We start from the raw sequence: 23,105 nt of genomic DNA, 5'->3' as shown, positions 1-23,105 counted from the left end.
TATATTAGGTAGCTAAAAATTGATCTTCAACATTTGGAAATGTATGAATTTAACGCTTATCTGTTATAAAATCTACCACAAAAAAAATATATACATGTACATACCGGTATTTATAATTTATTTGAAAAGTACTTTAAAATAGCCACTGGTATATTTCGAAACAGTTAATTGCATAGCAGATTCAAAATACAAATTGCACATATTTTAAATACATACATGAACATATTCCAAACAAAAAGTTTCAATATAACTGCATAATATTCAATCATAAAAATCTTCTACTGTATAAAAGTTATAGTACATTTATTATTCCACTAATTTTTTTTTTTTTTTTTTGTCATCAATTTAAAATATCAATCAGTTACCCCCAGCTAGGTACCCTAAATTTATTAAACATATATATCTAGGAAGATTTATACAGATTTTTACTAAGGGAATTAGCTGTTAATCATCCTATATTTGATTATTGCTCATGCTCTCTTAATTGATGGCGTAGTTGAATATTGTATTTAGAACCACTTTCTGTCTACACTGGTCATTGGTTCGGGCTGATGTTTCTCATTGAGTAGTACTTCACCACTTGTTGTGGAACCTCCGCCAACACTTGCTTTGCCAAATCAGAGCCACTAGACTGCAAAAACACAGATTAAAGTCAATTTAACTATGTAAATATGAGGCTCTTCAAGTTCAAAATCGTTGAAAATTTTAATTTGAAATAACATATATCAAATTTATCTACACTCAACATCATATTTTTTATTTTTTCAGCTCAGATACACCATATATATATAGCTTTAAAAAATTGATTTAAATATTCAACCAAATTATAAACATTTTAATTTCATTCCTGAAGAAAAATCCTTTGTTTATGTACATGGACATAATGATCACATATAAAATAGCTTTTAAAAAGCTATTTCAAGTCCTCTTCCAAATCAAAGTACAAGCAAAATGTAAAGAACTGATATTAAAAAAAAAAAAGGCCATGGGCCACAACATTCACCTGTGTCACCTAGACCCTGCTATTCTTCAAATGGATATTTTTAACACATTTTTCCCTTTCTGTTCCCTTTTGAAATTCTGACCCCATATTTTGGCCCCAGTCTTCACCCCATGGGGTCAAGAATTAAAAAATGAACTTGAATCCACACAATAAAGGAGTGCCTCAATATCAATATGACTACAATGGCCTTGCTTCTAGATAAGATGATATTTAGAGGTGTTTGTCTAAAGCTATATTCCTGAATTATGTACTTGCAAAAAACTTTGGAGTGTCTGCATATTAAAATGATTTATTGTGATCCTGCTATATTTGATTTTAATATTTTTTTTTAAACATTTCTTATTCCAATGTAGAACTATGATCCACAATGTTTGCATATAAATAAGACTAGTTCTTAACAAGATGATTTTTAAACATTTTTTCTTTAAATAATTAAATCATCACCATACATAAGAAAGCTCATCTTTTCTGGGGAAGATTCTTAAATGATGCCACCAAATTTTCACTGTTTCTTAATTATCTTTCATTTAGAAAGGACATTGTTCTTCATTTTACCAACTTGAATCTGATCCTTCTCTCAAGGAAGCTTTGTGCCAATTAAGTTTAGCTGAATTTGGCCCAATAGTTCTGGAGAAAAAGTTGAAAAAAATTGAAAAGTGTACAGATACATGTAACAGAGAGAAGGAGAGGTGGAGGCTGGACACTTTTTAATCAGAAAAGCCCACTACAGACTTTGGCTCAGATGAGCTAAAAACTGGACTGCAAATATATTGAATAAACTTACACCATATTTTTGAAAATCTCTAAATGGAACAAATTGGACAATGTCTCTCTCCGCTGGTCTGCCATTAGTTGCCTTCAGAACCCCACCATCCCCATCCAGAAAATTCATGTCAGAAAAGTCAGCACCTCCTACCCCCACAATGATGAGGGACATGGGTAACCCTGAGGCATAGACAATAGCATCTCTGGTCTGATCCATGTCTGTTATAATGCCATCAGTCAATAGGAGCAACACATAGTAGGCCTGCAAAATTATTTTTTTATTTTTTCAAAAGCATATTCAGATAAATCAAATGTTTTTCCAAACCCCCAACAACAAAAAATGAAATTAAAAAATTAAATAGTTTAAGAAAAAATGCTCCTGTGTGTAAGAACAAGATTATCCTGGTTTTGGAAATTATAATTACTGAAAGTAGAAAATAAAGTCTTCTCAGATTTAAATGTACACATCTAAAATTTTAATCATTAAAATGCTGACTCTCTTGAATTTAACAGCCTTTAATTTGTACAAGGCAAATGCCATTGGTATCAGTCAGTTAGCAACTAAACAAATCAACAGAAACATGTGTTATTTCATACCAGAACCCACAGAAAAAATTTCTATGTTTCATAGGAAAAAATGTGATTTTTCTACAACAAATATAATGTGCTTTTCATATCAGCACTGCTCACTGCATACAACACTACAACAAACACATATTTTGCTGTCCAATTAATTGCTTTAACAAACCGAGAAAAAAATTCTAAGCATATGCATTTAATTTTTGTTGTATTCATATTAATTAGTAATGTTAATCTTAAAAGTATTCCAAAAGAATCAAAGTTGTTTAAAAGAGGCATTTTTCCACATTAATATGCTTATAAATGACAAGGGAATGACAACCTTTCAGAAGCTGCCAAGCACCAGTGCCAGCCTCCCCTACCTGGGTTCACTTTAAAAATCTTCATTCCTAAGGTTTGCAAAAAATCTCATAAAATAAATAAACTTAAGATTTATATCATACACATATTTTTTTTAACTTTAAAGCATGAAATACAAACATGTGCCCCTTTGTCTGCTTCCTCCTTCTGGGCCTGCGCAGCAAATCTGGCCACGTGGTATATAATAGGAGCCACATTGGTGGGACCCCACAATTGAACATTCTGGATTGCATTTCTATAAGCTTCAATTACACCATTTATTCCTAAAAAGATTAAAATTCAATACTTTCATGTTAATCTTACATTGATTATTGTCCTAGGAACATTAAACGCATGGTTCATAACTTCATGCTTGTTTTCTTGAGAATTACTGAATCATAAATATTACATTTTATTGTTACACTTGCCTGCACAGTAGGGATTTGTGGGATTGAAATTCAGAGCAAACTCCATTGAAACTGTCCCATCTGGAAGCTTTGCCCCAAAGCCAAGAGCTGGGAATAACTTGTCCCTAAATAATTAAAATATTATCTACATTTATCTTAAAAGCTGTGCTTTCAATGAAAACATTTTTTTGAGATTTTTATGCAATATCACGGTAATTTTCTTTCTTACTAGAATGAACTTGTGAAATAAAAACTGCAAAAAAAAAAAAAAAAAAACTTGCATGCTTAATACAAATAAAACAAGAAAGTACATATGTATGTACCACATTTAAATGAAATAAGAATAGGATATACAATGAATTTGAAATATAGCATGCAAAAGACCAAATGTAAAATCAAAATTGTTTGAAGAATTAACTCACGTGTCATACTCCTGACACACAGATCCCACGGCCATAATGGCTTGCATGTATTGGTTGGGATTGCCAGCCATATCAACAAAGTGAAGGGAGTCTGGTTGATTGGGATCTCCATTAGATCCTGTGAAATCCACACCCACCTACAAATTAGAAGAAGGCCAATTTATCTGGAATGAAAATAAAATGTACCCAGGTAAAAATGTAACAGCTAGCATGACATTTTTAAGGTTTTAAAATTTGACCTCATTACAAACAATTACGAAGAGGCCCATGATATTTGACTAAGCATCATGAATTACCATTAATTAAAAGATTTTTTTGAAAGGGCTACAGGTGCTTCAAGTTTTTTTATTTTATGTTGATTGAGAAATTTTACAGAAAATTTATAGAATACCCATTCTTACTGTAAAATTAATCTGCATTCCACCATAAATAAACTCCAGAAAGTTTGGCATTCTGAAAAACTATCGACGAGAAAAATAAGCCATCAAAAGGTTTCATAAAATGTATGCATTGAATCTCACAGAGAACCGTATTGTGATACTCCAAAATACTGAACCTCTAGGGATTTGGTTCAAATAAGCATTGAATTATTATATTTTGAAAGATGTAGTCTCATAACTGCAATGGTGTTTGCAAACCATTTGAGTAACGTGCGTTAGCATGTTGTGAAACTGTTCGCACACACTGTTGCAGTTATGAGACTACATTTTTCAAAATATAAGAATTCGGTGCTAATATTTACATTCTTTAACTCCCTGCCTTGTCTGCAAATTCGATTTATATTCAAAATCCTTGTATTATCCCTGTGTAAGTTACAATTAATGGAAGAGCCATTACAACAGCTGCTATTGTCAGACTGTTCCTTGTGAGCAATTTGATTTTCGTTTCTGACGTTAAACAAACAACATTTGTGACCTCAACATAAAAATCAAACTTTGACCTTTTGACCGCCCCATCCATTCTTATGTTATGGTGTAATGGTGTTTTGAATGCCGTAGCTTAATTGCACAGACTTCATATTAAGAACAAGATGTGTTTGTGAAACACTGATGCCCCCGTATGGCAGCTTATGGCAAAGGTTAAAGTTTCTTCAAATGCAAGTCAAAATCCAGGCCAAAAGATAAGAAATGTTGATACCCAAAGAAAGGTCTTGTCTCGAGGACTACACCTATGAAATTTGAAAGACCTAGATACAACTGTTCAGAAGTTATGGCGAAGGTTAAAGTTTTTTGAATAAAAGTCAAACGTCAAGGTCAAGGTCAAAGTGGTTGGTATCCAAAGGAAGATCTTGTCACAAGGATTACATATGTGAAGTATGAAAGCCCTAGCACCAACCATTCAAAAGTTATGGCCAAGGTTAAAGTTTTTCAAAAGTACGTCAAACTCCTATGTCAAGGTCAAAGGGTCAAATAGGTTGGTATCCAAAGGAAGGTCTTGTCACAAGGATTACATATGTGAAGTATGAAAGCCCTAACATCAACCATTCAAAAGTTATGGCCAAGGTTAAAGTTTTACAAAAGTAGGTCAAACTCCTAGGTCAAGGTCAAAGGGTCAAAGTGGTTGATATCCAGAGGAAGGTCTTGTCACAAGGAATACACATGTGAAGTTTGAAACCCTAAGCACCAACTGTTCAAAAGTTATGGCCAAGGTTAAAGTTTTTCAAAAGTAGGTCAAACTCCAAGGTCGAGGTCAAAAGGTCAAAGTTGTTGGTATCCAAAGGAAGGCCTTGTCACAAAGAATACACATGTGAAGTTTGAAACCCCAAGCAGCAAATGTTCAGAAGTTATGGCTAAGGTTAAAGTCTCATAAAATTTTGCAAAAGTAGGTCAAACTCCAAGGTCAAGGTCAAAAGGTCAAATATGATGGTACCCAAAGAAAGGTCTTGTCACAAGGAATACACATGTGAAATATGAAAGTCATAGCTCCAACCAATCAAAAGTTATGGGCAAGGTTAAAGTTGACAACAGACAGACAGACAAACAGACAAACGGACAAACAGACAAACGGACAAACGGACAAACAGACAAACAGACAAACAGATAAACAGACAAACAGACAAACAGACAGACAGGACAAAAACAATATACCCCCGGGATCTTTCGATCCGGGGGCATAAAAATACGTAGGGGATGTAAACATAATCATATGAGGCATAGTCTGTAGTACCATATTTTTATCAATATGCTTCGACAATCAATATTTGATGTGAAAATATCAACAAAGGAAATACAATTGTAAATGTTACTTAGACAACAACTTACCTTGATCTGTGTTATATGCGCCACACCAGAATTTTTTTTGTCCTTCTTATATTTTTTCTTGGGGTTTATGAATGGATATTGTAGCTAAAATGAAAAAAATCCAGCACACAAAAATCCAATGGCAAAGTACTGTAAAAATAGTCTTATACTGTACCTTTAAAACTACTGTCCAAAGTATGGTTGATTGGGTACATGTACTGGTATATGCATTTAAAGAGACATTATGCATGACCTATATACAGAATACAAGTATGATGCTACATTTATTTGGTTATATTTATTATCAGTCTACATTTTTGGATTTTGATATCCGAGGGGTTTAATTGGGCTTTATTCAAAGTATACCCTTTTAAAAAATGAATTAAGCTCATCTGTACCTCTTTTCCACTTCCTGCTGCTTGCTCTAGTTCTGTAATAGTAGTTGTAAATGAACCAATCAGATCATGGGATCCATCGCTATCATAATCACTGCAGCTGAACTGATAAACAAAACATCATACTGCTCTTACATTACATTTAATATTCACTGTCATAATTATAAAAGTGTCTAAGATATCAATGCATTAATTTACCATTATTCATCATTACCAACATACCTGTATCTGCTGTGTTTTGTTGCCACCACACAAAGCATGTACTGCCAGCTCAAATGGCCTCCACACTGGATTTAGTGTGTCTTTGCAAACCTTTATTACATTTGGAAAATAACGTATGTAAATGACTAAAATAAAAGGAATTCTGGGATAAATTAAAATCAGGTAATGGACATTTACAGTATAAACTAGAGGTACTGTGAGCAGCAAGCTCACAAAATGATACCCCCTGCTTCCATATGAGTATATATAAATGGCGAAGTCCATATTTTGGCTATTAGAGAGCCCAAATATCTGCCCAATCAAAATATAAAGTAAGAGGTGCACAATGGCACTATGTTATAAAGATTCTGCGAAAGTATCATTTAATTTTATTCAGTGGTATTGGAGGAGTTCAAAGGCGGATCCAGGGCTGGCAAGCTGGGCATGCCCCCCCCCCACCCCCCATTTGAATTTTTTGTATGTAGAACTTATATGTTCTTTATCCTAAAATCAAGGAAAAGCATCTCTTATTTGTAAGAATTTGTCAAGCCCCCAGAAACCCCCTAGAAGGCTTTGCCCTAAACCCACTGGAGGCTTCAATGCAACCCCCAGATCCCCCTGCCTTCTACTGAATACGCTTGAACAATTGTGGGTATCATTATGAATGATGCTGAGATTTATCAAATTTTAGAATTTTTGCATGTAATGTAAAGGAAAGTATATGAAGCAATGTATGCATGATGAAATTCTTAACATTGAAAAACCTGAATTTTCATGATTCATATTACAAAATGTGCCAGTACATATATATACATGTATGTACTACAATGTATATGTACATAAACTCACTTCAGTTCTGTGTATCACTTGCCAACTTCCATCTGATACTTGTCTGGAAATCTCTAAGAAAGGGTCTGATTTACCCAGAAAGTCCTGAAAAATAATGAAATTGTTTATTAAAGATTAAGATACCAAATAATTTGCTTACGATGTCTGAAATTAAGAAATGCTGGGCAATATTTTAAACTTGGATTACTAAAAATATACATGCACAATAAGAACCATCCATTGATCCTCCATGAACAATGATGACTCCACAATACTTAACAACTAAAGCTTTAATTAATCAAAGCAAAGAAAATTTGACGATCCCTTCAGTTCAGTTTTCTGGAATGAGATCTATTGATCAATACGGTGTAATTTTAACATGATGGGTTACCTTATTGTCTACTTTAGTGGCCCCAATGTGGAGGAACACATGTTCTCCTCCCTCCCTTACTTCCTCAGATCTGATCTAACGAAATATAAAATTAAACGTTTACATCATATACTAGGTACTAGCAGAAATGTAGAAACTGGACTTGAATGGAGAAGTCTACCATATAGATGTTGGGAAATATTAATCACTGATATATACTAGTTCTTGTAATTCAAATCTGATATTGACATAAAATAATTCAACTTCTTTCTTAAAAATTCATTCTTATACATGTATAGCTATGATCAAGTTTAATGCTATGAGCAAAACAAAGGGCAGACACTTGAACAGACATTAAATCTTAGAAAAATAAAACCCATCACATTGTAGTCAGAAGGGTACATTTATATAACAATGAGTGAAAGGGTTTTTTTTATTGTCTTGAAATGTTCACCAGGTATTAAGTTAATTCACAATGAAACTAACATAGATCAGGGAGCCCTCTGCTGGTGTTCCATCATTCTTTTGAAGAGCAGAAGAGAAAGGATTGCGTGAAACAATCTGAAAAAAAAACACAATCACAAGGTCAAATATATAGTAGCTTAAATCAGTCCTCATCATTTTCTGTTGTCTTAGCAGTTTTACTTGACATCATGTGACCTTAACATTGCATTTTATTGACACATGAATTGCATATGGTTCATAAGGGACACAAATGAGGAACATAGATTTGTACTTCATATACAGTAATTTACAAGAATATACATTTCAAGCATTGTTATATACCTTTCAATTTGTTTCCTATATATATCTACACTAAAATTAGTCCAATGTTTTACGGAGCAGTCCAAACAAAAAATGGATGTTGGACTGCTGGTGAGATGTTGGACCTGTTGCTGAGATATTGAAATGCTCTAAATGATGTTTTTTTTAACATTACACTGTAGGCGGGATCAGTCATATTTACATTCTTTGTTGATGTTTGACAATTACCGAATTGACGAAGTTAAATCTGGAGTGTGAATAAAGGAAAATTACATCATGGAAGTCTGCGCAAGATACATCAAAATAACAAGTAAAAGGTATATTATTTACTGACTGTGTTCTCGGGCAAAATGCATTTTGTTCTATATAACAGTTCCCATGTAACTCTATATGAAAAAGGGTCTATCATTTTGACTTTTCTGGCAACTGTTGGAGTGGAACTGTTAAAATCAACTGTACAAAAAGACGTTGACTGATGTGATGTCATATGGCACTTAAACAGGTTATAATGTACGTCATTTGGTTTAAAAAAAAAATTGTCAATGTATGCTTCGCAGCTGCATAGGAGGAGGAAATTTAGGCCATTTTAGATAAAAAGTGACTACAAAAATGTTAAAAACTGGTGTGAAAACTGAATAAAACACTCTCAGTGATTGTTTACTAACCTGTGCCAGTCTATCCATTTCTTATCTGTGAAAAAATCATGCAGTGAGGTGATTGAAATGCATAAAAAGTCTGCTATCAGCTTGAGAATAAGATACACGCAGAAGTATATACATGTATGCTTAAAAATCTATGATATGGAATACCAATCTAAATTATTTGGAAAAGTACATGATGTTGTCAATAATATATGGTAAATGATGCAGGGTTTTAGACCACAAATGATGTTTTCTTTGTTGCAATGGTACAAATTTTAAAAATCATTATTTATTACAGTAACAAATTCTAATTTAAAGTTTTTATTATATGGGTTTGACAAAACAATTGCTGACAGGGGTCTCAAGCAACGGCTGATCTGTCGGACCGGTGTGCAAACTGTTGCCCCCAACCTTCAGTCTTGGGCAACACTTTGCACACTGGTCCAACAGATCAACTACTGCCCTCAACCCCAGTCAACAATTAACTGTATATTGCCGACCCCTCAAACCAAACTGTTTGCCTTTGGCCTAATAGACTCAGGCAAACAACAGTTTGATTCTTGGGTCCAATAAAACCCATGTTGTCCTTGAACCCGGTCAATGAATGTATGTTACTGAATTAGTATGCAAACCTGTAAATTTTACAGCACCATTGAATTCAAAGAAATATCATTCAATGTATTAGTATCGAAGCATAATTATAGGACAAGAATGTTTAAAAATTTCAAAATATGGCATTTGCCTTATGAGATATGATTAATAAAAATACATTATTGTATATACATGTATATTAAAAATGTATACTTGTATTCTTACGTTCTTACAATTTTTAAAAGTCTTGTACACCAAATATCATTTAAATACTCTGCCTGACAATACATGTAGTACCTGTGCCAGGTTACACTCCACTTTTCCTAGAAAGTCATCATCAGTCAGCTCACTGGTTGCATTGTCTAAATCATAAACTTCTATTTTTACTTTCTGAATTTCTTCAAAAAAGTATTCCACAGTGAAAGGCGTAGCAAATTTGGGATCATGGCAATTTTTGATATGCTCTGTTCTTCCAATCTAAATACAAGTTTTAAACATAGGTAATTAAAGATTACAAAGCTCACCTCAAATGTTTATATCTATAAGTAAGGCAAATCTCACACCATATTTTTCCTAGTTAGTGTGCATCCCGAGATTAATATCTATGCAAGTTTGGTTTAAGAAAGATTTCTAGTTCCTTGGGAATAGACCTGCTTCAAAAACTTAAACCTGATCACTCATCCAGAAAATGTAGGTCAGTTAAAGCATTCGAAGCAAGTCTGATAACGTGCATCCATAGATGCATCATCCATGCAAGTTTAATCATAACAGGCCATATAGTTATATACTAGAGGTGTAATGATACAGCAATACATCGATCGTATTGATCGCAAGGGTTCACGATACGCGTATCATATCGCCATGCATGTATCGTGATACAGTACAAGATAATTTTCATTATTTTGTTTGGAACTTCTACATACAACCTAACAAATTTTAATGTTTTAAAATGGCTGAAAAAAAGGTAGCAAAAAAAAAAAAAATACAATGTCAAGAATTATTATCTTTGGTCAGGGGTATCAAGATATTCTTTTTACATTTTCTATAACTGTGGAGGTTAGCAAAGAATAATATGTTAAGATAACGGTTAATTCAATTGTTGACAGCTGTATCATGATACATGTTGTATTGCATGACCGTATCCTGATGTGTATTGTATCACTAGGTACCTTGCAATACTCAGGCCTATTATATACCTATTCCAAAAATATTACCCAGGTCACTTATCTGGAAAATGTGGGTCAGATCCAGCATCTGAAGCAAGTCTTTTAGTGTCCATCCCTAGATACATCATCCATGCTAGTTTGGTTCTGGTAGGGCTAATATTCAATCATCAGGAAATTAAAGGTCAGAGCCAGCATCTGAAGCAGGTTAGGTAGTGTCCATCATTAGATGCATCATCTATGCAAGTTTGGTCCAGGTAGGGCCTATAGTTCCTTGGAAATGGACTTGCATCAAAGACCTTAACCTGGTCATTCATCTGAAAAATGCAAGATTCAGATTCAGCATCCAAAGCAAGTCTGGTAGTGTCCATCTTTAAATGCATCATCCATGCAGGTTTGGTCCAGGTAGGGCTTATGGTTCCTTGGAAATGGACCTGCTCCAAAAACTTTAACATGGTAACTCAACTGGAAAATGTAGGTCAGATCCAGCATCTGAAGTAAGTTTTAATGTATCCATCCTTAGGATGCATCATCCACACAAGCTTGGTCCAGGTAGGACTTATAGTTACTTCAGAATGGACCTACTCCAAAAACTTTAATCTGGTCACTCATCTGGAAATTCTAGGTCAGATACAGCATCCAAAGCAATCTGGTACTGCCCATCCCTAGATGCATCATCAATGAAAGTTTGGTCCAGGTTGGGCTTATATAGTTACTTGGGAATGAACCTGCTCTAAAAACTTTAATCTGATCACTCATCTGGAAAATGTAGGTCAGATACAGCATCCAAAACACACAGGTCTGGCAGTGTCCATCCCTAGACATCCCTAGATGCATTACTCATGCAAGTTTGGTCCAGTAGGGCTTACAGTTCCTTGGGATTGGACCTGCTCCAAAAACTTAAATATGGTCACTCATCTGGGAAATGTAGGTCAGATCCAGCATCTGAAACAAATCAGGTAGTGTCCATTGTTACATGCATCATCTATGCAAGTTTGGTCCAGGTAGGGCTTATAGTAACTTGGGAAAGGACTTGCTCCTAAAAGTTAAACTGGGATGCCACAGCTAACACCAACATCGATGCCGACGGTATAGCATAAGCTCATCTCAACTTCATCAAGGTGAGCCTAAAAGGCTGTTGGCCACAATGCTCATGGTCAATAGTATCCTTTCTTTAATTAACTCGGTATAATCTTTTCTGAAATGTGTTCATTATAAGAGAGTTTTACTGTGCATGTAGATCTATACAAGATTTAAAAACATATCTTAAGCCCCACCCTCATCTTACTGGCCAACCTTCACCACCCATTTGTTTTATGTTGAAAACTGAATATATGTCATTTATAGAGGTAAATCTGATAAATTTTATAAATGCCCAGCCTGTGTCCTTAGCATAAACATATTTCCTTACAATATGTTTTTGAAATACTCTACCTCTCGCCATGAGTTACTTTCCCTGGGCTGCATGTACAAAACAGCACAAGGATCAGATTTAGAGAACTCATCCTTTTTCTTCAGTCCAGTACATTCCACTCTCAACTCAACTTTAGAAACAGGACCACCTTGGTTCATTTCTCAATACTGCTCAGTTATCTACAATAATTATGCATATTATTTTAGTTTTAAAGGACATAGACACAGATCTGAAGTTAATATTTTCTCAAATTTTCTGAATAATATCATGATTTTTATGTTGCTATAGCATTTCCCACAGTAATATATGAAAAAAAATATTTTATCTTGAAATTATTGAAACTACAAATTTCAGGACACATTTGATCGACACATCCTTGCACTTTTACAAAGTAAACTTTATCTTTAATACTTAAGAAAAGTAGAAATTTTGTTGTATATTAATGAAAAAAATTAAAGATATAATCCAGAAAATTCAGAGTAGAAAAGTGAGAAAGCAAAACCAACTCACCAGTATTGTCAGTCTGTGCTCAGTGATGTGTGCAGAGTTCAACAAATTGAACACACCCCGTGAAAAGTAAACATTAACAATAACAGAGCTCGTGCCCTGTTTACAAAACAGTTTACGTACCACTGGGTGTGTTCAATTTGTTAAACTCTGCACACATCACTTATACCTGATTCTCATTTTATACATTATTTAGTTCTAAAGCTTTCAAATGTACATGACATACTCTCTTGGTCCTTACTAAATGGAACTTCCTTTAAAATAGTTCTATTTTAAAATAAAAATATTACCTGGCTGAATAAAAATGAACAGGTTTACAGATGCAAATTCGTAGCTGAATATTCAATGCTCATTATCAAATTACATGCTTTGCCATGTGTAAAAATTTATAATAGTAAAAAAAACTATTTGTAACATACACTTCTACGCAGATGAAAAATATCCCCGTCTGGGTATATCATAGGGACTATCTCAAAATACTGGTATCTGTCCAATCAGGAATATACTGAGAATTGCTTTATTTTGGCAATTCAAAGCAAATGATAAAAATACTATAGTAGTCTTTTCCTTCATATCATAATATGAGATGGTTTAATTCTAAAATGTACAATATTTGTTGAAAAAAATATATCCAAAAATCAGGGACCTATATACTAATTAGTATATAGGTCCCTGCAAAAATCAACCATTTGATTTTCATTAGGGGGCACATCAAAATGTCAAAATTTAAAAATTTTCCTATCAATAAATCGACCATCTGAAATATGCGATAAAGAAATTAATTGACCACCATATTCACACAAAAAATATCTGTCATAGCATTTTGTAAAGAATGCAAAACTATAAAAATATAACTTACAATGTGTGACGATGCTCTTGAGATTAACAAGGATTGAAATAAAATTGGATTTGGAGATAAAATTGTTTACATTATTTGGTATTTTTGAATCAACGATCCCGATTATATTCACCAAATATTTAATGCGTATTTTCGCATTGCTGATTAAAAAATTTACTAGTATGATCCATCAATTTAATCTCATATATTTAAAAAAATATATTATTATGACAACAGCTGACGAATATTATAACAGCAAGAAAATCTTGTATTCATATCGGGCTCGACATTTTGATAAAATTTATTACTGAAATAATGTCAAAAACATATTTTGCACAAACATGATAATCCTATGAAACAACAACCAACTACAAGTAAGTTGATTGAAAAAATTGTAAACATTGTAAATGTACCATTTCATGCTTCTTTGTTTTCTAGAACTTTAGTAAAAAGTTCATTGGTTCGTATTTAATCAATATCTGAGGGAAATATGGTGTATGGTGATGGAAGAACTTGCACTTAAGTGACTTAAGCCAGGCCCCAAGACCATAAGCTGAGAACAGACTTAAGTCAAAATTTCAAATCAATATAACTTTTGAAATAATCCTGATAACAAAACAAAATTTTTACCATATGCTTAAATTGGAATAATTTATACAAACCTGCAAACTTTTGATAACATATGCATTATAAATGACAAGCTGTTCTCAATTTATGGTCTCGAGTAGCTGCAGAACTGTAGCATTATTGTTTTATATTTAAGTCTTTGAATTCCGCCATCCGACAACAAATTCACAACAAGCAAGTTTATTGGTCAGTAGAGACAACTAGAAGGGGTTAGGAGATGGATAAAATTGACGGTGCGACTGTTAGGGTGAGCGCAGATACCTATATTCAGTTTTATTTAGCTCGGGCTCTTCAAATAGCACGTGACATTCAGTATGTCTAGACTCTGATGTCACATGACGTCGCTTGTAAGTTGCATTACCAAAACAAAGTCTGAACAGCGCTAATTTTAACAAGCATTCTGAGAGTATTGCATTAGCAATACTAGTCCCCTACCGGCAAGTGTAATCTGGTTCTGTTCCCGTTAAGAATTGAAAATGCCATAATTGCGTCAAAAATTAATGAAGCGAGACGAAATGCAAACTTGATCTGTAACTAATCAAGGTAAAGCCACATACCAAAAATCAGCTCAATATCTACAAGCGTTTAGAAGAAAATTGCAGAAAACCCGTAAAAATTGAAAAGGCCCTAATTCCGTCAGAAATCAATGAAGCGGAACGAAATGCAAACTTGATCTGTAACTCATCAAGATACACTCACATACCAAAAATCAGCTCAATATCTGCAAGCGTTTAGGAAAAAAGTGCAGAAAACCAAGTGGGACAGACTGACAGACAGACAGAGGGACAGACAGACAGACAGACAGACGGACGGACAGACGGACGGACAGACTCAGAGGAAACCTATAGTCCCCTCCGGTTTCACCGGTAGGGGACTAATAAAGAAGGTTTAATCTACTATTTATCTGCTATACATCCATCAAATCAAGGTGAATTAATTTTTTTCTTGGAACTTCTTGTTACCGCAAGAACGATGTTTGCGGCGAGATACAATACTCAAAGCATTATGGAACCACAGGTAAATGCGGAAAATTTGTTTGGATCAATGTGCAAAGTCTGAATTTTCTCTTAGCCCAGGCGTTGCTTTAAGAGCTTGCAGTGATGAGCAACGCTTCGCGCTTCTCACTGCGCTCGCTATAACAGGTTGATTACAGAATATGTCCAGAATTAGGGAATGAAAGGTCATTGATTGACCAAAGCTAAAAGGTGGCGAAATACATTCGAAAGTGTGCAGAAAATTTTGAGCTGTAAATTGCACAATATTTTGCATTACGGGATCTGTAGTGTTATGGTCTAAGACTAATATATAAAACCATAACACTACAGTTCTGCAGCTAGGTATCGAGGCCAGGAAAGTCTTATTCCATGTTTTGTTACAGCTAGACTAACGTAATTGAAAAATAAAATGACCTGTCTGGGCTGTTTTTTGATACTTTCTGGAAGTATATAATGGGAATGTTTTGGTCTGAAAATTGGAGTATTTGCATAAATAAAATTGCAGACTTCATAAAAAATCAAAAGTTTCTTTTTCTAGCAATCAAACCTTTATTTTGCTTTATTCCTAGACTCCTTGTGCAAAAGTCAAAAGACAAAACACATCCCCACCTAGGATGGGGCCAAGATGGTCATGCTTTGAAAACACATCTTCAGATATTTTTTTCTCTTTACTCATCATGTTCATGGGTGTTTGCTTGATTGTAAGTAGCACTTAAAAAAAAATTATTTCCCCTTGTTCAGGGTTCATGTTCCAAGGTGGGTCTTAGCTAGTTGATCATATCTTTTATATACATTTACCGGTAATCTCTAAATCTGAATTTTTTATTCCCTACAGTACTTTTGCTATAAGTAGTGTATAGTAATTTAGATCTGTCTGTCATTCTGTGTGTAACAATTGTTTCCAGATGATATCTAAAAAGTCTTTATTAATAAACTTTTGCAATGAAACTTCATATATAAATCCCTATGACTTAATGAAAATCCCTATTGATTTTGGGGTCAAAAGGTCAAAGGTCATCCATTCATATACACATGTATTGCAAAGTGATAACTTTAGTTCTCTGCAATGAAATTTTGTATCATAACCCCTTTTGACTTAAAAAAAAGAAGACCTTTATTGATTTTGAGGTCAAAATTCAAAGGTCAAGATAGGTTAAAAGGTCATCAATATATTGAATTAAATGGTTTCCATTGATTATAACTTAAGCACTCTGAGAGCTTTTGCAGTGAAACTTAAGGAAGGTGAAAACTCTCTCAAACTTTTGAAAATCCCTTTGAATATGAGGCAAAAAGGTAAAGGTGAAGGTCAAACTTTCTTTTCTTCTCCTGATGGGTTTTTTGGGGGGGAAGGGGGGGTTCACCCATTTATTTTGTCCTTAAGAGAGGGACATAAATTCTTTGAGTTAACTTGTCTCCCTCAGAGACAGCTAGCTGGCAAACTGTTTGAATGATTATGGTAAATACCAGGTAGCTAGCTGTTTGCCAAGATATCTTTAAAGATCTTTTCTACACCTAGTAACATTCAAAAATAAAAATGTGAACAAAGAGTCCTCACCAAATTTATATCACATGATTCCAGAGTTCCAGTACCAAAAGGCAGAAAAACTGATGACACTGGTGTGACTGTCAAGTCCCATGGGCCTCTTGATTTGTGGCACATAACTTATGTTAGTATACAGCTTCTTTTAAATGCAGATTAATTTTTACCAATATATATCTTTTAATGCACTGAGGTAATCATGAATTAAAAATTTAGAAATATGAACTACTAGGTAGAGTAAGTTTTATTCTTTCTATTTACAGACAAAACCATGCCACTTTCACCAAGGAAAATGTTGAGGCAACTAGTGCAACAACAAAACAATGCTGAACTTATCAATAATTTGAAAGATAGTACTTTACCTTTGATGGAAATGTCTTTAAAGGCTGGAAATCATTTTGAAAAAATTGTGAAAGGACTTGATGATTTACGACAAAAATCTTTACTCTGCGATTATACTTTGAAAGCAGACGATGAAAGCTTTGCAGTTCACAAGGTAGTCATGGTGGCATGCAGTGATTATTTCCAAGCAATGCTGACCAGTAATATGAAAGAATGCCATGAGAATACAGTAGAGTTGAAAGGAATTTCAGCAAATGGTTTGAAGATCATTGTAGACTTTGCATACACAGGGGAGCTTAAATTAAACACACAAAACGTTGAAGATGTTCTCTCCGCTGCAACACATTTACAAGTTAGTGATGCTATGGATTTATGCAGCACATATCTCGAAGCCTCGATCTCTGTGCGTAACTGTGTTGACATTCTAAACATTGCAGAACTGTATTCCTTAGAGCCTTTATGTCAAGCTTCCAGGCGATTCATGCTCCACAACTTTGAGGAACTGGCAGAATCAGAACAGTATTCAATGTTGAATAATGTGCAGTTATCACAACTTCTGGCAGAAAACAGTCTCCGTGTGTCCTCAGAGTTTATGCTGTTCAATCTTGTTCTGAAGTGGATTCGATATGACCCAGCAGAGAGAGAACAATTTGTGTCTGAACTGATTGAAAATATCAAGTTTCCCTTGATGACAGGTGAGGAACTTGTGGAGAGAGTCAGTAAGGTTCCTATAATGAAGCAGCATCCTGAATGCAGCAGTCTGCTTACTGAAGCCAAAGATTATCATATTGTTGTCAGTAAGCAACCATTACTTCAAAACAAGAGAACAAAGGTTCGTTCAGATGCACCAGTTCTAGTCATGTGCCATGCTTCCAATTTAGAGACCTTCAATTTTGGAAATACCAAACGAGGCTACCTAAAAGAGGCTATTGTTCCATTGTACAATCCATCAGTAGCTGTAGTGGATAACTTTTTGTATACATGTGGAGGAAAATATGAAGGTGCAGGAAGTAGCACAGACATTGCAACAGCTCGTTGCTTTAGATACGATCCAAGGTTTGACACATGGTTTGAGTTAGCTCCCATGAATGAGCCTCGGAAAGATTTTGTGATGCTAGCTTTGGACTCCAAGCTTTATGCCATTGCTGGACAGGATGAAAACAAGGTAATGCACACAGTGGAATGCTATGACATCATGAGCAATGAATGGGAAATGAAGCAGCCGTTGAGTCGTCATGTTTATGGCCATGCGGGGTGTGTGTGCAGTGGCAAAATCTATGTATCTGGTGGACAAGTGTTTGTGGGAACATGGAAAAAACTCTTTGCCTATACCCCAGAAGAGGATACATGGGAAGAGAGAGCCCCCATGCTGCAGAATAGACTGAATCATATCATGATGGAAGTGAAGGAAAAGATTTACGTTATTGGAGGTAACATTGAGGATGCCTATGGGTTTCCTATCCCTATTACAGAAATTGAAAGGTACTGTCCAAGAGCCAATCAGTGGACTGTCTGCAAAGCTAAGTTTAACATCCGTGAAGCAGGATCTTGTGTTTTGAACAATACAATTTTGATTGTTGGGGGAATAGGGGGAGAGCATTACCTCTCTGAGTATGTTCAGAGATATGACCCTGAGAAAGACAAAGTTGAGATTGTTGAACACTTTGCCACAAGAATCAATGGAAAAGCTTGTGCTATTTTAACTCTTCCTCACTTTATTTGATGAAGCCATAGTTAGTGTTTATTGTACATGTACAACAGTCAGGGAAAAGGTGGCACTATTACTTATTTATAGTTTTATAGTTTTTAAAGACAAAGGTACATTAATATTAGCACAACATGGGTATTTTTGGGGACAGAAATGATTTTGTTGAATTACATGTAGTTTTTGAATGATGTTTCTGTCTTTATAACTGCCCTTGATCATGTCAGTTTAGCACTTGTTCATCATTATTCACAGATGTTGTTATTTAATATGTGTATATACACTACCGGTTTAATTGTAATGAATTAAATTATGAATGAATATCATCAAAATTATTTATTGTTTAATTGAGGTGTACATTATTTGTTTATTCTTTTCTCTTAATTATAAAAATTTACAAGTAGTGTATCAGTATTCAGCAAAGTTTAAAACATGAGAGATATTTCACAATTTTAGCATGTTTAGACTAGTAAGCTAGTGTATATACAATTTTTTTTGTTTGAACATATCAGATACATGTAGTACTAAACATGTTTTGTGCGAAAAGACTTTGAAAAATGAATTCAACAGTGTTTTCAAACACTGAGATGATTCTAAATAACTATTTTTGAATGAGTCTGTAGAATTCTGATGGTTTCATATTTATTGACTTTGTTAGTTTTTATTACAAATTGTCATGTTTAAGTCTGAATGTTTTCTGTCTTTTGACAAGCAAAGCGGTAATTTTACTTCTATTGTTTTTACAGAAATGTAATAAAGATCAACTACACTTGAAATGTTTAAAATGTGTACATGTTGATTACCAGTATTGCTGAGGACTAGTCTCTATGATTAGGTTTACCATTTGTATGGTATAAGTAGTTTATGTATAAATTGTGATCAACATATGAAAGCAGTCTAATTATTAAAAATTATTTAGATGTTACAAATCCCCTACCTCTTCTTAAGAAGTGGATTAGGAATGTCTAATTTTAATTATGGTAAATTGATATGAAGGTTTCCATAACATGCATACAGATATTTATTATGTGAATAAATCATGTGTTGAGTGCATTTTCTTATATTTGTAAATGCAGATTCCATATGGAAATGAGAGAATAAGAGAGATATCAAGTATTTTTCTATACATGCATGACACTGTTATGCTAGAGTCTAATTTTAAATCCAGTCTTTGGTATTAGCTGCACCTCTCATGCATATTATCAACCAAATCTTAAATCAAAGACAGGTAAATTCTCAAAAATATGCAAAGCAGTAAGGGCATAAAATTAATTATTTTATTGTATCAAGGTTTAATTCATTTTGACGTTCAAATTTGGTCCCCCCCCCCTCCCCTGGAATTTGTAGAGTTGTTAAATATATATATACTGAAGCCAATGTCCTGGGTTTGATACATTTGGGAAAGGAGTTTAAGTTTTTGTTTTGTTTTTTGCTTGTAAAGAAATTTTTGGGTTGGATTTTTTTTGACTGGGGTGCTCCCCCCCCCCCCCCACCCCCTTATGATTTGGACAAACTTTAAAGTTATGCTATACAACTTGATATTGCTATTTCAAAAGTGTGGGGGGGTTTTGGGGGGTGGGGTGATTTATGGTTTTCTTGATGTAATCTTAAAAAATCCCACTCTGTAAAATATTGTTTTCAAACTATTTCTCTTGCATCATGGTGTGACTCTTCATTCCCAACATGAATGGACTTTATCTATAACTAAGGGGTGTGTTCCCCGAACCTCTACTGGACAAAACAAACATCTAATTATCACACTCAATTAAGGGGCCCTCTAATGGGGTACAGGTAGAGTTTACCTTTATGAACTAACTATACCTGCATTTATTGGAGGAGGAATTCAAGAGCAACATTTTATTTTTTTTATCTTGAAGGCATCTCTTTTGAAACATGGTTTCAACATGCAAAAATTATTTTTTTACATTTTTTTTTTTCGGAAGAAATGTAAAAATCTTGAAGATTTTATCCACTGGTTTAAAAAAAAAATAAAAATAATGTGTTTTATTTTCACAAATAATTTTTTATCAAAAATAAAAATTAAAAGATTATCTGACTTTTCTTGACGTTTTATTACATGTAGATATTTATATTGTGCATTTATTTACGGTAAACTTTGAACACCAAAGGGTCTTATTTGCAATTAAAACAATCTTTTCAGAAGAGATCTTAAAATAATTAATTTAGGTAAAAATTTATTTAGATATTAAAAATTTTTATAGATAAAATTTTTTTTTTTATTTTAACCCATCCCCGTTGAATTTGGATCTTAAGCAATATTTTTAAAAGTAAGTTGTCAAAAATTTTTCTGCCCCTTCCCCTTTTACAAAGCGATAAGTTACAATGTACGTGTCTGAACTTTGATGTAAATAAAACGGTGCTAACGTATAGATATTGCTTTCAAACAAACAGGTCGCTATGGTTTAAACAGTGGGGGAAGGGGCAACCTCCCAAAGAAATCTAACAAGTAAAATTAAAAGAATAAAAAAAACCCCTGAAAATCCTATTTTGTTTGTGTATGGGGAGGGATGGACTTTCTCCGACTGTTTTAGATTTTTAGATTTTTTTTTCAAGTGCTGGAATTCGCCAGCGCTCGACCTTACAGCAACAAAAAGTAGTGGGGGCAGCATCTAAATGAAAATTTACAGAAAGTTCAAATTGAGTTATCATCATTAATAACTTTTTCATTGACCAAATTAGAAGTTTTTTATGTTATTAAAGCTCTTTTGTTTTAAATCAATATATACAGATTTGGAAGCACACAACACTACTTTCTCTTTGTGCAGTTTGCCAACATGATGCTTATATTGGGACTGACCTTGGAAAACTATTTGAAATTACACTTTTAAAACAAAATAAAGTTTCAAAATAGTATTTTATTGCAATGGGCTGAGAAACAAAGCCATTTATTTGACATACTCCTCTTTAATACTTTGTGTGTTAAAGCAGGAAAGGAGAAATTTTATGGCTGGACTAGGAATCGAACCCAGGATCCCTGCATTAATAGTCAGGCACTCTAACCACTGAGCTATCCAGACTGATATCCATGGTCCATTTGGCCAAAACCACTCCATTCCTTCCATTTGAAATTGTCTTTACTCTTGGAAGACACACAACCCAGAATCTTTAGCCCCAGACAGGGCTTTCAACTGCAAGTCCCCCCCCCCCCCCCCCCCCGGAATTTGTAGAGTTGTTAATATATATATATATATATATATATATATATATATATATATATATATATATATATATATATATATATATATATACTGAAGTGAAATCATCTGTCTAGCTGCCTGTCTGTCTGTAAACTAGCATATTTGACCAAAGTTGGCACAAAACATTTATGGGTAATGGAGATTCTAAATTATTCAAATGAGGGACCAAGCCCCTTTCCAAGTGGAAATAATCAAGAAAACAAAATTAGGGAGGAGTCATTAAAAATTTTTCTTCTCGAGAACCACTTGGCAAGAAAAGGTGGAAATTACCTGTAATACATATGAAAGCTTAGTGAGGTAGTGTAGATTTGAAATTGTTCAAATCATGGTCCTCCAAACTAGGACGAGGACCCTATACGGGATCTTTACTTTGACCATGGAATATAGGCCTGTAGAACACCCACTTATTTTCTGAGTATAGTTTTTGCTATAGTACACTTTTCTTTATGTTTGTTTGTTTGTATGTTGTTTAACGTCCCTCTCGAGAATTTTTCACTCATAGGGAGACGCCACCACTTGCCGGTGGAGAGCTGCAAATTTTGTCCTATACTCAGCACTTATGGCCATTGAGCAGTAAAGGATCTTTTTCGTGCCAACACCTACTGCAACACGGGACCTCGGTTTATACGGTCTCATCCGAAGGACCGGTCTCCACGTCCCACAGTGGGATTCGAACCCGCGACGCAAGGATCAACTCCTTACGCCGCGACTCTAGAGCAGATGCTCTAACCACTGCGCCATGCGGGCGACCACTTTTCTTTAGATGCTGGGGTCATGATTTGAACAAATTTGAATCTAAATTTTGTTATGAAGGTATCATGTAAGTTTCAACTTTTCTGGCCCAATGGTTCTTGAGAAGAAGATTTTTTCACCAATTCTTAATTATCTCCCCTTGAAAGAGGGTGTGGCCCTTCATTTGAACAAACTTGAATTCCCTTCACACAAAGATGCTTTGTGGCAAGTTTGGTCGAAATTGGCTTAGTGGTTCTTGAGAAGAAGTTGAAAATGTGAAAAGTTTACAGACAGACACCAGACAAAATCTGATCAGAAAAGCTCACTTAAGCTTTCAGCTCAGGTGAGCTAATAAGGAATAACTGTCTGGGCTATTTTAATTATATGTATGATGTACTTTGTAATCATAGGCATGTAGTATTGGGGGACATTGCACCCCCTTTTCCAAACCTTATCTTTTACTGTTAATTTAGTATAA

At 34.3% G+C, this 23,105-nt stretch overlaps 2 protein-coding genes and 1 non-coding gene across 4 annotated transcripts; 1 reads left to right on the top strand and 2 right to left on the bottom strand.

Annotated features, from left to right (window-relative positions):
* Positions 1-248: 248 nt before the first annotated feature.
* Positions 249-13,535, bottom strand: LOC133171600 (copine-3-like). The gene is made up of 15 exons (XM_061306388.1): positions 13,490-13,535; positions 12,144-12,302; positions 9,844-10,023; positions 8,036-8,110; positions 7,571-7,645; positions 7,201-7,284; positions 6,373-6,462; positions 6,154-6,255; positions 5,777-5,860; positions 3,917-3,976; positions 3,516-3,652; positions 3,115-3,218; positions 2,828-2,970; positions 1,788-2,030; positions 249-631 (listed from the first exon to the last, which is right to left on the bottom strand). The coding sequence occupies exons 2-15, from the start codon at positions 12,279-12,281 to the stop codon at positions 536-538; spliced, it is 1,611 nt and encodes a 536-aa protein (XP_061162372.1). The 5' UTR covers positions 12,282-12,302; positions 13,490-13,535; the 3' UTR covers positions 249-535.
* Positions 13,536-13,810: 275 nt separating this feature from the next.
* LOC133171597 (kelch-like protein 26) lies at positions 13,811-19,728 on the top strand. Of its 2 annotated transcripts, none has more exons than XM_061306384.1 (3): positions 13,811-13,842; positions 16,670-16,757; positions 16,894-19,728. In XM_061306384.1, exon 3 carries the CDS (start codon positions 16,902-16,904, stop codon positions 18,693-18,695), a length of 1,794 nt encoding a protein of 597 aa, XP_061162368.1. In that variant the 5' UTR covers positions 13,811-13,842; positions 16,670-16,757; positions 16,894-16,901; the 3' UTR covers positions 18,696-19,728. The 2 variants fall into 2 exon arrangements, with proteins under 2 accessions (XP_061162368.1, XP_061162369.1); XM_061306385.1 differs by lacking the exon at positions 13,811-13,842 and adding an exon at positions 15,773-15,791.
* A 1,914-nt stretch (positions 19,729-21,642) lies between these two features.
* Positions 21,643-21,715, bottom strand: Trnan-auu (transfer RNA asparagine (anticodon AUU)). The gene has a single exon. It is a non-coding gene; the product is annotated as a tRNA-Asn (tRNA).
* Positions 21,716-23,105: the final 1,390 nt, after the last annotated feature.

Source organism: Saccostrea echinata, unplaced genomic scaffold (assembly GCF_033153115.1).
Source record: "Saccostrea echinata isolate AGI-Se365-2 ecotype Australia unplaced genomic scaffold, CSIRO_AGI_Sech_v1 ptg000054l, whole genome shotgun sequence".
Lineage (NCBI taxonomy): Eukaryota > Metazoa > Mollusca > Bivalvia > Ostreida > Ostreidae > Saccostrea > Saccostrea echinata.
This window is presented reverse-complemented; position numbering and strand designations above follow the sequence as displayed.

Coding starts and splice junctions, on each gene's coding strand:
- LOC133171597 (XM_061306384.1), top strand. CDS start 16,902: ATGCCACTTTCACCAAGGAAAATGTTGAGGCAACTAGTGCAACAACAA.
- LOC133171600 (XM_061306388.1), bottom strand. CDS start 12,281: ATGAACCAAGGTGGTCCTGTTTCTAAAGTTGAGTTGAGAGTGGAATGT. Junction 5,861..6,153: donor CAGCAGGAAGTGGAAAAGAG/GTACAGATGAGC, acceptor TTTTCATTTTAG/CTACAATATCCATTCATAAA. Junction 3,977..5,776: donor CGCATATAACACAGATCAAG/GTAAGTTGTTGT, acceptor TCTCGTCGATAG/TTTTTCAGAATGCCAAACTT.